The sequence below is a fragment of the Zea mays genome, chromosome 2 (assembly GCF_902167145.1).
Source record: "Zea mays cultivar B73 chromosome 2, Zm-B73-REFERENCE-NAM-5.0, whole genome shotgun sequence".
Lineage (NCBI taxonomy): Eukaryota > Viridiplantae > Streptophyta > Magnoliopsida > Poales > Poaceae > Zea > Zea mays.
The window spans coordinates 144,765,349-144,780,115 of record NC_050097.1 but is presented as its reverse complement, the minus strand read 5'-3'; the positions used below and the strand labels follow the sequence as shown (position 1 = coordinate 144,780,115).

The following is a 14,767-nucleotide window of genomic DNA, read 5'->3' as shown; positions in this document are numbered from 1 at the left end:
ATAACAAAGCTACAAACACCAAGCATTTGTTTCATATACCGCTCTTTGACAAATGGCTCAATACCAATGGATACAAAGACCACACCTTTGAGTTAAGTCATTGGAGTATCAAACAAACACGCACACGTACCATGTCTGCACTACATAAAGTAATTCACACGAGCGATAACTGTACAGCGCATGCTAAGCTGCTAGGTCCTCTTGGCTTCCTGCTCAGCCTACACCAGTTTCAAATGCTTCTCCGTCAGGGAAACAAAAAAAAAGGCGCGTAGCTAGGACGACGAAGAAGAAAGAACTCACAGCTCGGATGATCCTGTCGAGCGCGTCGGGCCCATGCGTGTCGATGAAGCGCTCAACGGACCTGCGCGCGTTGAGGCTCGTCATCTGCAGCACCCGGTGGTGGTGCTCGCTGTAGCTGGGGCTCACGTAGCTGCCGATCTTGAAGTAGCGCCGGACGTGCGCCTCGTAGATGTATGCCGCACCGTTGAAGATGGGTAGCACCAGCTAGCAACAGAACAACAACTTCATGTACGGCCACAGCTTGCTGTGGCTGACAGGCGTTCCAGAAGAATACCATAATGTTGAGTCAACATGTGTATTGAAACCTACCTGGTAGCCTTGCTAAGGTAATCTTCCTCTTATCAGGAAAATAAGGGTGTATGCCAGTGACTCTAAATCATCCCTCCTACTACCAGTGCGCCCCAAATGAGCATGGACACTCGCATATCTAATTATTCCCCTGCAAAAAGAAACAAGAGGATAGGTTAAGGAAGACCATTTATTAATGGAAACTGCAGCTAATGAGAATATAACCAACCTAAAGATATCAGGCCGTTGATCATAATCAACATGATGACCATTATTCTCTCTCCACTTCCCACGTGCGCGCCATCAGCACACGGTCCGCCCGTAGCAGATCGAAGCGATGTAGAGGTTCTTGGCCCATTTCTCCTACGAAGTTTTTGCAAGGTCAGCTTGGAACGGTGACAGGAGATGCAAATGGCAGCGAGATCTGAAGCATTGGCAAGATAGATGTTTCTTAAGACACATGGTTTGCAGCTGCAAGGGACATACCTTGACGTGTGAGCTGGGGAAGGCGGAGGTCCGGAGCAGTGGAAATATATTACCCTTTGCCTAACATAGACTAACCTTGTATGATTTCTGGGTGTAAGGAGTTCCTGCAACAGTGGAAATATATTACCCCAAATTACTACCATCGCAGGCCCTGATAGTTAATGCGCGACGCAACAGGGCTTAAAATAGAGATTGCTTTATGACATACAAGAGAAACAATAGGATTTTGCACTGCTAACGGGAAAGTAGTGAGGAAATGGAAGATCAATATGCAAGCCTGAGCAATGACAAGAAAAGGTCAAATCAAGACCTTTGGACATGACAACCAATGAGCTCCCGTTGGATGATCCAGCAATTGCTGTTATGTAGTAGCTTTTCTCCCACTGCTCCATTATTCAGTCCTGTGTATAATCAGAAATAGAGTTACGCTTCCTGGCTAAATCAATTAATTATTAGGTATGGTCGTCAGGCTTCACTCGGATAGTATAATACTGTACCTTGTGGAGGAAAACTGGTGAGAGCTCATAAACCTGAGAACAGAAACCGGTTCCTGCGTCCATGATGAGTGCCCAAAGGTTTGCCGAGGAAGCCACGCTGCTAATGTAAAGCCCATCATCGTTGCCCTTTTCTATATGTTGGCTTAGCCTCGAGTCAGCCACATTGTAATGGTACCTAAGAAACAAGCAACGGATGTTGATAACAAAGCTTAGCAATAATAGTTCATCACATCTCAATGATCATGTTTACAAAGCTTTGTATTGCTAGAGAAATGCAGCGCGTATAACATAACTATCATGCATTGTAGCATCTGATATAATTAAATGATTGTAATTACCTCTACTTCATGGGCCACCTCGCATTATAAACTGAAATCCATTGAGCCGCTGGGCTCCCTAATCTAACCTTCCTTTTAGGTTGTTCATCTTCTTCTAGATCTGCAACCAGTCTTCCACGTTTCTGTCCAACCTATAGTACAGAAACAAATAAATATAAGAACAAAGAAATATAACTATATATGAAGAGAGGGAATAGCTAGTACAGACCTTGAGAGCCCCATCATTTCTGATTTGTCTCGAAGCAGGTGCTTCAATCAAACCATCAAAAAGAGAGATAAGCTTGGCATAATTTGGCTCTTTGTCAAATTTCATATTTGTGACAATCTCAAGAAACTGTTTGAATGGAGCTGGACAATAACAACAAAGCATCTCCAGAGAAGTAGACATTTTCTTCTTGCAAACAAGGAAACTCTTGGTATCTCCCTACAAACATTGTTGCAGGCTGACAGGCGTTCCAGAAGAATACCATAATGTTGAGTCAACATGTGTATTGAAACCTACCTGGTAGCCTTGCCAAGGTAATCTTCCTCTTATCAGGAAAATAAGGGTGTATGCCAGTGACTCTAAATCATCCCTCCTACTACCAGTGCGCCCCAAATGAGCATGGACACTCGCATATCTAATTGTTCCCCTGCAAAAAGAAACAAGAAGATAGGTTAAGGAAGACCATTTATTAATGGAAGCTACAGCTAATGAGAATATAACCAACCTAAAGATATCAGGCCGTTGATCATAATCAACATGATGACCATTATTCTCTCTCCACTTGGATGTTGTACAATTTTGGGTGCCACATATCAACAACAACAAAGAAGGGGGAGATAATTGGGAAAATAACACTAAGAAAATCTATGAAGTTTCAAAGAAACAAAGGTGGCATGGAATAGTAAACACTTGGATAAAAAAATTGACAAATGCATACCTAAACCAAGATCTGTAAGGTAAAGCTTCTTATATTCAGGCGATCCAGGCTGACCAAGCAGAAAATTCTCTGGTTTCACATCACCATGCACAAACCTGGCAAACAGATGATCATAGTGTAAATCAATAGTAATACATACATCTAAGAACGTTAGGTTCAAGATAGCTAATTTTAGCTCACCCTTTAGAATGGAGCTTCTCAAGAATTGATATGCTCTCTACAGCAATGCAAGCAGCCATATTTGGAGTCATCCTGTTTGAGATTGTTGACTCGTTTAGTCTAGAAGCTGATACATGAGTGACAAAAGATACCATAAAAAAGAATGGAAGATACTTATGCCTGCCCCATCGAATTAAATACAGCTGAAATACCATAAACAACATACCCTTGAAGACGATATGACACCTGAACATACAAGCTCAAACATAAATCCAAATACCATTGACAGTTGAAATACAACTGAAATTAAGTATGACGATGCACATAGTTGATTCAGAATCATACCCTCGAAGAAGGAAATGGTTGCAGGGGTAACGGTGCTGACCCTAGAATCGGGTATACTGTTTTTGCCCAGGTAACTTCTTGACTCCAGCGCTGGATTGCTATCGATAATAGCGACTCTAAGGTGTTTTGTTAACGGCATATTGGCTGCATACAGAACATAAAAGCATGAGAAATTACAACATTAACACGTTAATACAAGCAATGGTTCGATGGTACAAAGCACATGATCCATTACTCAATATTCATTGCATGCAATGTACTGAATACTCATTACATGCATTGTCCAGAATGAGTAAAGTCTCTAAACAGACAAGTGTGTCATCAGCTGTTGTAGCAGTCCTTTTTTTGTAAAATAGAGTTAAAACGGACTCGTTGTTGCAATAAACTCTATGACTTGCTGATCTTGTTTACTGCTCTCTATTCTTTATTCACTGTCAAGTATTGAAATATCTGGATATTGTTGGCAAGGTAGAATGCTGCAAATTTGTTCTAGTCGTGCCATCTGAGTTGCCAAGGATATTATTCGGAGCCATGTATGGACGGGCGTTGCGCGGAGGCAAGGAATCGCGGGCGTGGATTGCGGCGGCGGAGGCACGGATTGCTGAGACGGGAGACGCGGACGCGCAGGAGGCAGAACACGGGCCTATGAACGCCTACACTACTAACATAAGTAGTAGTAGAGATACATAAGAAGTGAGTTGATTCCACTAAAATTTATTGAATGAACTCATGATATGTCACCTTATGAAGCATTGGTTGACTGCACAAACCAAAATACACCATATGATCCTTTAATTGACACTGGCACACTGCACATGAGTTATGGGTACATAAGGCAGTACGGGAAATTCAGCAGCACGTAGTGCGTACTGTTCTACTACTTTTTACTTTACCTACTATAAAGTGGCAGGAGTTTAATACACTTGTGCAGCACACTGCATGCTGAGGCATTCTCGCAATTTATTGAGTACCTAAAACCACTACAGAACACAGAGGACTGCTCCATGTCTTCTATTCTATGTCGTATTGCCGTAGCCCGTAGGTAGGTCAAAACTACACAGTTTAATGCTGTTATCATTTCAGAAAACACAGATTCATGCAAACAAAAGCACTACTTCAAGCGACAGACTTGTACTTAGCATCAGTTGTTGGCATTAAGGAAGATACGTCAGGAAGTTTTTCCATTTCAACCAGAATCGAACGATCAGGAGAAGTGGACGCAATGAACATAAGCTGAAATGGGTGGGCAGAGGCTGTAATTAGGAATTACCCGGAGGAGGAGGTGGTGTTGGCGGCCGCATCTTGGGCTCGACCAGCCCCTCCAGCAGCGCGTCCAATTCCTCCAGCCGCTTCCGCGTCTCCTCCGGCGTCTCGCGCCGCGCCGCCTCCTCGCCCCCCGGTCCCGTCGACGAGAAGCTGATTACCCTCCGATGCGTGTCGGTGAAGCTGCACGAGCGGGTGCGGGGATTGGGGCGACCTTCCATCGGCGCCCGCATCGGCGCCCGCGTGGTGGGGGAGGCGGCGAGGTCAAGCTGCGCGAGCGGGTGCAGGGATTGGGGCGACCTTCCATCGCTGTCCGCGCGGTGAGGGAGAGCGTGCGGTAGACGCGGACACGCGGTGGGAAGAGCGTGCGATGGGAGCCGGTGCGTTGCCACGGAGGCGAGGGCTCGCGCGGCGTGGAATGCGGCGGAGCCATGTATGGACGGGCATTGCGCGGAGGCAAGGAATCGCTGGCGTGGATTGCGGCGGCGGAGGCGCGGATTGCTGAGACGGGAGATGCGGACGCGCAGGAGGCAGAACACGGGCCTGTGAACGCCTACACTACTAACATAAGTAGTAGTAGAGATAGGAAAATAATAAAATTCGTTATATGGTACCATTCGCGTTCAGCTCGCAGACTCGCAGTACACTATACACTCATGCATGGAGCCGGCTTGCACTCGCAGACAAAAAATGGACACACATTTGACGAAGCAACGAGTTGAAAGCTTGTTTGTACTGTCATGGACAAAGTAACCAAAAGAATGCAAGTTGCTGGATTTAGTTTGTTTGCGCAATCAAGCTGAAAGACCTCCACTTGCCATATAATTCACTGTAGATGATACTAGAGGATATGGTTTTCATTTCCACTTATTATGTTAGTTAGGGGTGTTTAAATGTACTAGAGCTAATAGTTAGTTGGCTAAAAAATTGTTAGTAGAATTAGCTAGTTCACAAATAACTAGCTGACTATTAAATCATTTTTAATCTAGTCGTTTGGATATTTCTAGCTAATTTTAACCACTAACTATTAGCTCTAGTGCATTTAAACACTCCTTAGATATGCTCAAATATATAACTTCTCTATTGCACTTTTATCTTGGTTTATATTGTTATAAATATATTTCCTTCATTTTACCATCAGAACCGAACCTCTTAGTTGTTACCCCAGACGCCTAGATTAAAAATGAAATTAAGACATTTCAAAAGAAAAGAAGTAGAAACTAAGATATAGTTTGGTTCACGAAATATAACATAAATAATAACAGTAATATTCATACTTGATTACCGGCGGTAATAAGTTTGAATAGAACAATATATCGGTTTTTAGTGTGCTATCTGATTACGATTGAACTTAAACAAACATGGTTTAATGTTATTAGTTACCGTTCATGCATGTTACAAATATGTGAACCAAACAATAAGGTATACTAATAATTAAGAATCACAGAATTAAGTAGGGGAACAATAATTGGTATCGGCACTACACATTAAGTCGATGTAGCTTGCATGGTTGATTAAGAGAAGGATTTAAAGTGGGAAAAAGTCTGATACAGTGATATGTATCCATCAGATTAAACTTTAAAGCTGTGCACTGTTCCAACAACTTGTGTCACCACTCATCTTTCAGAAAAAGAAACAGCATAACAAGGATAACAGAAAGGCAAATGGTTCCTAGCTGTAGCCTTCTAATAACATTAATGCTGCCTTAGACTGTGTAGAGGCAAGCAAACAGCCAAAAAAAAACATCACAAAATATCTCTCGCTACCAAATTCTGAGGAAATAACCAAAAACTTTCATGAAAATTTAAAAGCTCTCAAGGCCTCATCAACAGCAACTCTAAAAAGTTTCTTTTTAGATAAAAAATATATATTTTTGAAATTAATCCTAGTATAAGTAATACTTTCTCCTCCGTCCTTTATTATTGATCATATTTTAGTTGAAAAATAAACTAGTGAACGAGAACAGTGATTACGGACGGACCTCGTCAAGCATATTGATAAGCTTGCATTGCTCTTCTTCGTCTGCAGCTCCTGCCGCTCCGCCGTGGACAACTCCGCCGCGCCGCTGCCACTGCCGCTCTTTGTGCCGGCACCGTCCTCGGTGGAAATGCCCTCGCAGTCCTCCTCCTTCTTCGCCGCCGCCAGGCTCTTGGCCGCGGCGACGGCCGTCTTGCTGGCGTCGTCCACCACGACCTTGCTGACGCTCACCACCTCGTCGAGCAGCTCCTGCGCGGCCTTGAGGTACTTGGAGCTCAGCAGCACCTGCCCCTGCGACGTGGCCGACACGCCAATAGCCCGACGGCGGCGGCGCCTGGACCTGGAGTGGGATGCCGACGAAGTGTTGCGCGCTGCGCGGCCGACGACGGCGGCGACTGCTGCTGGTGGTGGTGTGCGAAGGACGCCGGCGTCATGGTGGTCACGGCCGAGTTGAGGAGCATCATGCTGGTCGCCCCCGGCGTGGATGCGCCTCCACCGTCGTCAGCGTACCCGGCGTAGCTCGGGTTCATGAGATACAGCGTCTGCAGGCCATCGGTGCTGGCCTGGATGTCCGTGCTGGCGCCGCCGTTGTAGTACGCCGCCATCGTCTATAGGTCGACGACGCCCACGCCCCCAAAATTCTTGGCTCTCGGCTCTCGTGCACGAAATTCTCCTCGACTAGTAACAGCTTGATGAGTGCGAGATCACAAGCTTCTGGCTTTGCCTGCAATCCCAAGAGGAAGGACGTACACGAATCAAAGACCCCTCAGAGGAACAGAAACGAGGGAAACAAAAGAATGGAAAAGAATACCAAAGCAATGATTTGAGGAGTATGTTGAGTGAGAAGTGAAATTGGATCCATGAAGAGTGAAGGTAGCAGGGGGTGGAGATGTAGCTAGGGTGCAGCTAGCATGCCATGCCACCATCTGTATATATGCATGGAAAAGGAAGAACACTAAGATATATATATATATATATATATATATATATATATATATATATATATATATATATATATATATATATATATATATATATATATATATATATATATACTACTACTACTACTTAAGTGTGTAGTGTAGGCGTCCACTGGTGCACGTTCTGCCGCGACCGCGGTTTCGTCGCACTCCTTCCCTCTCCTACCACGGCAATCTCCCTAGGCAAGCGCTCCCCTCTCCTCCGCGGCAATCTCGGCGAGCCCTCAGCCGCCATTCATGGCGCCTTCCATTCTCGCTTCTAGAAACCCCGCCCACCAATCTCGGGGCGCCCTCGCTCGCTCCGCGGGCCCCAAGCTCGCCATCCCCGCGCGTCGCGTCCGTGCCGATCCACTTTCCATCGAGTTCTAGGCTCCTGCGGCAATCTGCCTCCCCCCGGAAAGGCGCCATCCCGAGCCTGCCCCAGCCTCCATTCTCGCTTCGGAGCGTCGCGCCGATCCACTTTCCATCGAGTTCCAGAAACCCCGCCCGCCAATACCCTCGCGTGCTGAGGCGGAGCGGTTCCTTCGGGCGGTGTACGACCTCTGCCGCCTGGCGCCGGCATCACCGGCCTCTGTCGGCAGCCCGCGCCGCGCCTCGTCCGCGGGCGGTGTCTGCACCGCCGTGGAGGTCGCCATGACTCGGCTCGAGGACGAGTTCCACCACGTGCTGTCGGCGCGCGCGCTCGACCTCGAGGCGCTCTCCAGCCTCAGCTCGCTTTCGATGGCCAGCGACCGGAGTAACTCTGACGCCATAGAAGCTCTGTGTCGTCCTCCGTCGGCAGGCGCAACAGCTACTGCTCCCTGCAGAGCATCCGCGAGATTGACCTCTTCCCCGCGGATGCAATCTCCGACCTCCATACAAAAGTCCGGTCTGCTCGTGCATGTCACACATCGCCGATAATGAGATCTGACATTATTTTGTTTCTGAAGGAAGGATTGCGGTTGAAAGCATGGTGGCTTCATCATTGCGAGTGGAGTTTCTATGCGCACAGGTGAGGAGGGACCTAAAGCTTCTGCTTGGCGCCGGCCTTGCGGAGGTCCTCAACACCGTGTTCCCAGTTCCTACATTTTTCACTTGCTCTGGGGATTTTTACCAAAAAAAACTTTCTCCAATTTAACCCAATGTTGAATTGGTATGCCTTTGCATTTAATCAGGTGCTGCTGGCAGAAGCCTGGGTTTACACGCTCTGGGGATTTTTACCAAAAAAAACTTGCTCTGGGGATGTTTACACGCTCGAGGGTTTGCTGCTGGCAGAAGCCTGCAGTGTTGTGAATCAGGTGCTTAACTGGTATGCCTTTGCATTTAATCTTCTATTTATCTTTATCAATGTTTTAATATAGGTTGAAATGGTGATGAGAACATTCTGTTTGATCCCAATGTTTTGTTCTCTGGGCTCGGCCACTAGATTTCTGAAAATCCCTCTTGTTGTAAATGCCTACAGGTCCGGGTCTTCTAAGAAACATGAGATAAAATCTAAGTAAAAATTGGAAAAAAGATTAGTTTTTACACAAGTTGGTGTGGCCTTATGTTAAGTTGACGAGCCGACCCAGAGCCTATGCTAATAGTGTTCCCCTCGATCTGTTAGCATGGTAATATACTAATATGGATGAATGGATGACGGAATGAATAATCTAATCAATCTGAATTTGGTAGGGCTCCTGGTGACGAGGTGGTCTACTACTCCCTACCACCTGCAAGCAATAGCATTGATGATTTTCAGTCTTTCAACGCTAAACTCCATGACCATTAGTTCTCCTGTCCACAAGCTGACGCCAAGGAACTGAAGGACCAAAGGATCCAAGGTAATCTTAAATCCTTATTTTCTCAACGTTGTACCAGTATAATTTTGCCTCTATTAAACGTTAATATATTTGTTAAATGTTAATATATTTATATTTGATTAGTTTGACTATTTGAGATTTAGAATTTGTTAATTGATTGCCAATGTGCTATGAATTGAGATATATAGCAGCTAAGATACAATGACTTCCTACCAGTGCCAATATGTAGCAAAACAAGTACGCAACAAATTGTTCACCATGTCTATGCACACCTCCAATGCCTCCTATAGCAAAAATTGGTATACCAAACTGAATTTGGAAAGAGATTGATCTTAATTTATTTAGAGTACATGGTACTAACATGGAAATGCTATCAGATAAATCCAAGATAAACAATAATGATTTTATGAACGATATTTTCGGCACCTTGTGAGCAATGAACATATTCGCCGAAACTATTGTTGCACTATTGCCACCAGATGCGATCTATCATCAAATAGGGGTCAAACAAGGGGAAAATGAAGTTAGTTATTTGATAAGCTATAAAAAGGCATTTGAACACAGAGTGATTATAAATGTACACATGAGTCGTACATATTTTATTACAATAATTCAGGTGTCTTGCACTAAGAGTCTCTATTGCCACTACATCAGCAAGGAGGCAGATTTGTTGAGACACAAATCATGCGAAGTGTCCTTTCTTGTGAAGGAAGGACCAAAGGACCAAGGTTATCCACTAATCTTAAATCCTCACTTCCTGGGCGCTATACCAATAGCCTCTTTTTCTGAATTCTGATATAGGAAAACTAAGAAGAAACCTGGTGCATATGTCTTTGGGTGTAGCCCGCTTGTTATCCCAGGTGTGTTTTGTGTGTGTTGAGCTCTGATGTGATTGGAATCTTGACTTATGTATAGGCTTGAAGGGGTATTATCAAAACATAAGTTTTAAGATTATACTTGACTTCACAGTGTGTAGGGGTATTATCAAAACATAAGTTTTACCAATGCATCATTGTCAAAAAGAGTGACAGCTGCTGCATTCTTTATCACACCGTCTTTCACAAAAGGAGAAACAATTGTTGATGAACTACATGTGGAGTATTTTTTAGGAAAAATGATGTTGTCTGTGTAAGTATTATACTTGCCTTTTTCTATGAAGCCATAACAACTAACACTTTATTTTGGTGCTGGAAGTTGGAACAAAAACCAATTCATTTTTTGCACAAGAATAGAAATCCAGTTTGAATATTGTTGGATGTAATAGAGCGAACAATAGATGTGTGTGGTGCACGGACGTGGCCAACTGGCCATGACCCCTTTCAGCATGGTTCCCAAGAGAAAGGTTATGGGTGGACAAGTAGAGGGAAATAAGACCAATCTATTACTTGATTTTCTAGGTCTTCGGGGCTCATAAATAGCTGACATGGTTTTCTCCTCTCTCAAGTATAGATAGATCAACTAATCTCTTTAACCACCATGTGGGGAGCCCGCTCCCCCTCGGATCTCCTTGCCATTGTGGACGCCATGGTTGAATTCATGCCCTCCTCGCCCAGATCCGGCCGTGGCTCGCAGGAGCGGTTCTGCTTGACGCTCGCAATGACCGTCACAGGAACTTGTCGCTAGGGATTTCCGTAGAACCGAGTGGAGGTTCCACCACATTTATCGAGGTGTATGAATATATACTGAGATATGAGCCATGCACATCTTCCTATTCTCCAATAGGTTTCTACAATAAGGTTTCTGCAATAAGTCAACATTTAAAATTTGTATTTCATCGTCTGTTCTTATCCATAGGGCAACCTGATAACGTAGCAAAGTTTGAGAATATGCACTCGCATGGTATGGTCCGACCAAACAGGTGGATTTCTTGTGCTACTTGTGCTCGCCTCACAATCTGAACAAGGTCCTGCAGTGTGAGTATCCTACTTCAATCCTGAGCATGATTAGTTGATTCATTAATTTAATTAGTACATGCAATGCACTTAAAGGAGCATTGTTCCTCAAATGTTTTGCCATTATATTCATTTGTTATGGAGAGATTCAAGGTGTCTGGTTGGTAGGTACACACAAGCACAATGACGGTCTTACATCTTCAAAAATGCATTTGCTTGTTTTTATTCTCCTACACAAATCGTTGAATTTGGAAAACTGAGGACCCGGTACTATTTTTATTACTATGGACATGAGGAATTTTGGGTGGTCAGATTAAATATATCCAATTGCTATAATTGTGCAGGTTATACTTTATTGCACTACTCGAACAACAGATGGTATTATTGCAAATTCTACAAGAATATAGCATTGAGCCATGTAGTTGTTGTAATATCTCTGAGCAAATTTCACCACTATGTATTCCGCTTTATCTTCAAATATTGTTGCTTCTATGTCCTATTTTCATATTAATTATAGCATGGTTTACCCATCTATTATGCTTGCATTTCACAATTCAACTTAAATTTTATGTTGCAAGCATCCTGTTTTGCTGTTTTTGTTGACACATGTGTGCAAATTGAAAAACACATGTCTTGTGTTGTGCTTCCCTGCATTCTTTAGAACAATGTAATAGATTACTATATCTTTTCTGTAATATTTCTTTATCTGATTTTTTATAATATTTATATCTTACAACAAACTGGTGCATGAATTTGGTGATTTTCTTTTTAATTTTCATGGCAAAGTACAAGCACATATGTATATTTATGGTATGTATACCTCTTTAACATTTAAAAGACATTAACAAGAGTATAGTCATTGTGTATCTCAATGTACTTTAATCTAACACGTTGACTCCGTAGCAACAACGAGAGGATGGCTCCTAGCCCTTGTCATGCTTTCAAGCGTCCCTCCGATTGCCATTGCCAGTGCAATTGTTTCAAAGTTGATGACATGGCTCTCCACCCGAATGCAAGCAAACTACAGTGATGCTGGAAACGTCGTGGAGCAAACTCTTGGTGCCATTAGGACGGTTTGTCCTACTAGATAGCAAACACTTATTTTTGTTTTGTCTATTCATTTACTATCATCACCAGTAACTTCCTGATATATATCCTGCTTACCTGGTTTATCTGTCCATGTTTATCTGAAGGTTGTTTCATTCAATGGCGAGAATCATGCTATAAAAAATATAACATGTTCATAAGAAAGGCGTACTGGTCTTCTCTGCAAGAAGGTGCTGTAAATCCCCTTGGACTCGGTTTTGTGATGGCAACCTTAATTTCAAGTTATGGCTTGGCTGTTTGGTATGGATCTAAGCTGATAGTCGAGCGAGGTTACAATGGTGGCATGGTCATTTCTGTTATCATGTCTGTCATGATCGGAGTAATGTAAGTTTTCTGTTATCATTTAAAATTTTCTTAAACGAACAATGACAATAAGCGAGCAATATATGTTTCTGTGTGGACGAGCCTCAACTCCGTCACATGACAGTGACTGTATCTATCTTCTACCTATTCAAATGTAAAGTGTACTATTTGCGCTTCCAAGGAAAACATCTGCTTAACTTCTAATACCAAATACCCAATAAGGATTAAATCATGCATCTTTCAGACAAAACATTCTGTATCTATTCTTTCAGACCATTGGTTATATCTACTTATTTCGGTTATAAATACTTCTTTTCTGTAGGTCCTTAGGCCAGGCAACACGATCAGTGACAGCTTTCGCAGAAGGCCAAGGAGCAGCACATAGAATGTTCAAGATAATTGAACGCAAGCCAGATATTGACATAGATGATAACACAGGTATCATATTGGAGGATGTCAAGGGTGATGTTCAACTGAAGGACATGTACTTCAACTATCCCACCAGGCCTGAATTCTCGTTGCAAGTACCAAGTGGAACAACAATGGCCCTGGTTGGTGACAGCGCAGTGGGAAATCGACCGTGATCAGTTTGGTGGAAAGGTTCTATGACCCACATGCTGGAGAAGTCTTGATTGACGGGGTCGACATTAGAAGAATGAAGCTTGGATGGATGAGAGGAAAAAATGGTCTTGTCAACCAAGAACCAGTGCTATTCTCAACTACAATCAGGGAAAACATTGCATATGAAATAGAAAAGCCAACACTTGAAGATATCAAGAGAGCGATATAGCTCGCTAATGCTGCTATATTCATCGAGAAGTTACCAAATGTACAACTCAATCTCTACTTTTCTAATACTTGACTGGAAAGCCTTGTCTTTTTGTATGCATGATCTGTTGTCATTGTTGTCATGGATTTTAGCTGTTTCTAGCTTGCTCAACGAGTGATTTCTGCTCTTGCCTTGTTATTAGGAAAAATAACCAGCTTTTCTAAGTGTGGTGTGCAAGAGCAATAATGCTTGTTGATCCGAAGAAGCTGATTGAAGCTAACCCCTTGTTGCGTGACAAGCTACAATTTCCCAGCCCAAAGAATTCTAGGTGGGTTTGGATTGTGGAAATGAACTGCTATAAGGATATTGACATGAAACAAATAGCAAGTGACTGATGCAAGATATTGACGTACTCTCAATTGTGTATTTAGGTATTAAAAAATAGTTATCTCAAATATCTGTGAACTCAAGTGAATGTCCAGTTTGATAGCTATTACTGATTCTTTTGATGTGTTGTTTGTTTGATAGCTAGATTTAAAATAACAAAATTTATGTATGACTAGGTTCACAAATGGATTACGAAATCTTTTCTCATAACAATATAACACACATTTGTACATAAGTTATTGTGGTATTATATGTTTTCGTTGCAACGCACGGGCACTCACCTAGTATATATATATATATATAGCTATATCTAGAAGAAGAGGAGATATCATGAGAGAGATGTGGAATATGCGTCAGCATCAGAAAATAATATTTCATCCGTCCCAAAATATTAGTCGTTTTATTAGCTCTTGGTTTTATGTATATGTTCAAATAAATAACAATGAATATATATATATATATAACAAATACATTAAGTATTGTATAAATTAATTAAAAAGTTAAAACAAATTTTATTTTGAGACATAGAGAGTATATTTTAATAAGGAAAGAAAAAGGCAGGCATCCATCTTCATCAAGTGATTTAACAAAGAAACGGGTGCACAGATGTCAACACAAGCACCCACACTTATAAATGGCCAATAAGCACGAGGTCCGCGAGCCCGGTATGAAGCCCGCTGTTTGGGCCCGGTCTGAGCCCGACATGGTCCAGTTCTACGCGGGTCCGGGCCGGTCCGGCACGAATAAGCGGGCCAGGCTCGGACAAGAAACTAGGCACGGTAGGTTAGCCCGGCACGACCCGTTTACCCCTAAGCCCGTTTTTTACACTAAAACACGTTTATCGGCCCGCTTAGCCCTTTTTCGGCCCGCTTTTTTCGTGCTAAACGGGCCGGGCTCGGATAGTAAATCGAGCCCGCGTGCTTAGACGGCCCGACCCGGTTTTCTAACCATGCCTGACGGGTCGGGCTTCAT

General features: G+C 43.2%; 1 protein-coding gene and 1 non-coding gene across 5 annotated transcripts; one reads left to right on the top strand and one right to left on the bottom strand.

Moving 5' to 3' along the window:
- Positions 1-14: 14 nt before the first annotated feature.
- LOC103648954 (uncharacterized) lies at positions 15-7,493 on the bottom strand. Of its 4 annotated transcripts, none has more exons than XR_004856339.1 (16): positions 7,388-7,492; positions 4,607-7,300; positions 3,337-3,480; positions 3,218-3,237; positions 3,013-3,084; positions 2,620-2,927; positions 2,412-2,541; positions 2,118-2,333; positions 1,910-2,040; positions 1,572-1,746; positions 1,385-1,475; positions 1,075-1,178; positions 818-951; positions 610-739; positions 301-504; positions 15-218 (listed from the first exon to the last, which is right to left on the bottom strand). XR_004856339.1 is itself a non-coding variant. In XM_035965347.1 (15 exons), exons 2-4 carry the CDS (start codon positions 5,214-5,216, stop codon positions 3,031-3,033), a joined length of 927 nt encoding a protein of 308 aa, XP_035821240.1. In that variant the 5' UTR covers positions 5,217-7,300; positions 7,388-7,493; the 3' UTR covers positions 15-218; positions 301-504; positions 610-739; positions 818-951; positions 1,075-1,178; positions 1,385-1,475; positions 1,572-1,746; positions 1,910-2,040; positions 2,118-2,333; positions 2,412-2,541; positions 2,620-2,927; positions 3,013-3,030. The 4 variants fall into 4 exon arrangements, 2 of the variants coding, with proteins under 2 accessions (XP_035821240.1, XP_035821241.1); XR_004856340.1 differs by having other exon boundaries at positions 6,581-7,300; positions 7,388-7,487; XM_035965347.1 differs by having other exon boundaries at positions 3,218-3,480; positions 7,388-7,493.
- A 3,018-nt stretch (positions 7,494-10,511) lies between these two features.
- On the top strand, positions 10,512-13,596 carry LOC103647040 (uncharacterized). Its single transcript, XR_002750025.1, has 2 exons — positions 10,512-12,660; positions 12,962-13,596. It is a non-coding gene; the product is annotated as an uncharacterized protein (transcript).
- The last annotated feature ends 1,171 nt before the right edge of the window (positions 13,597-14,767 follow it).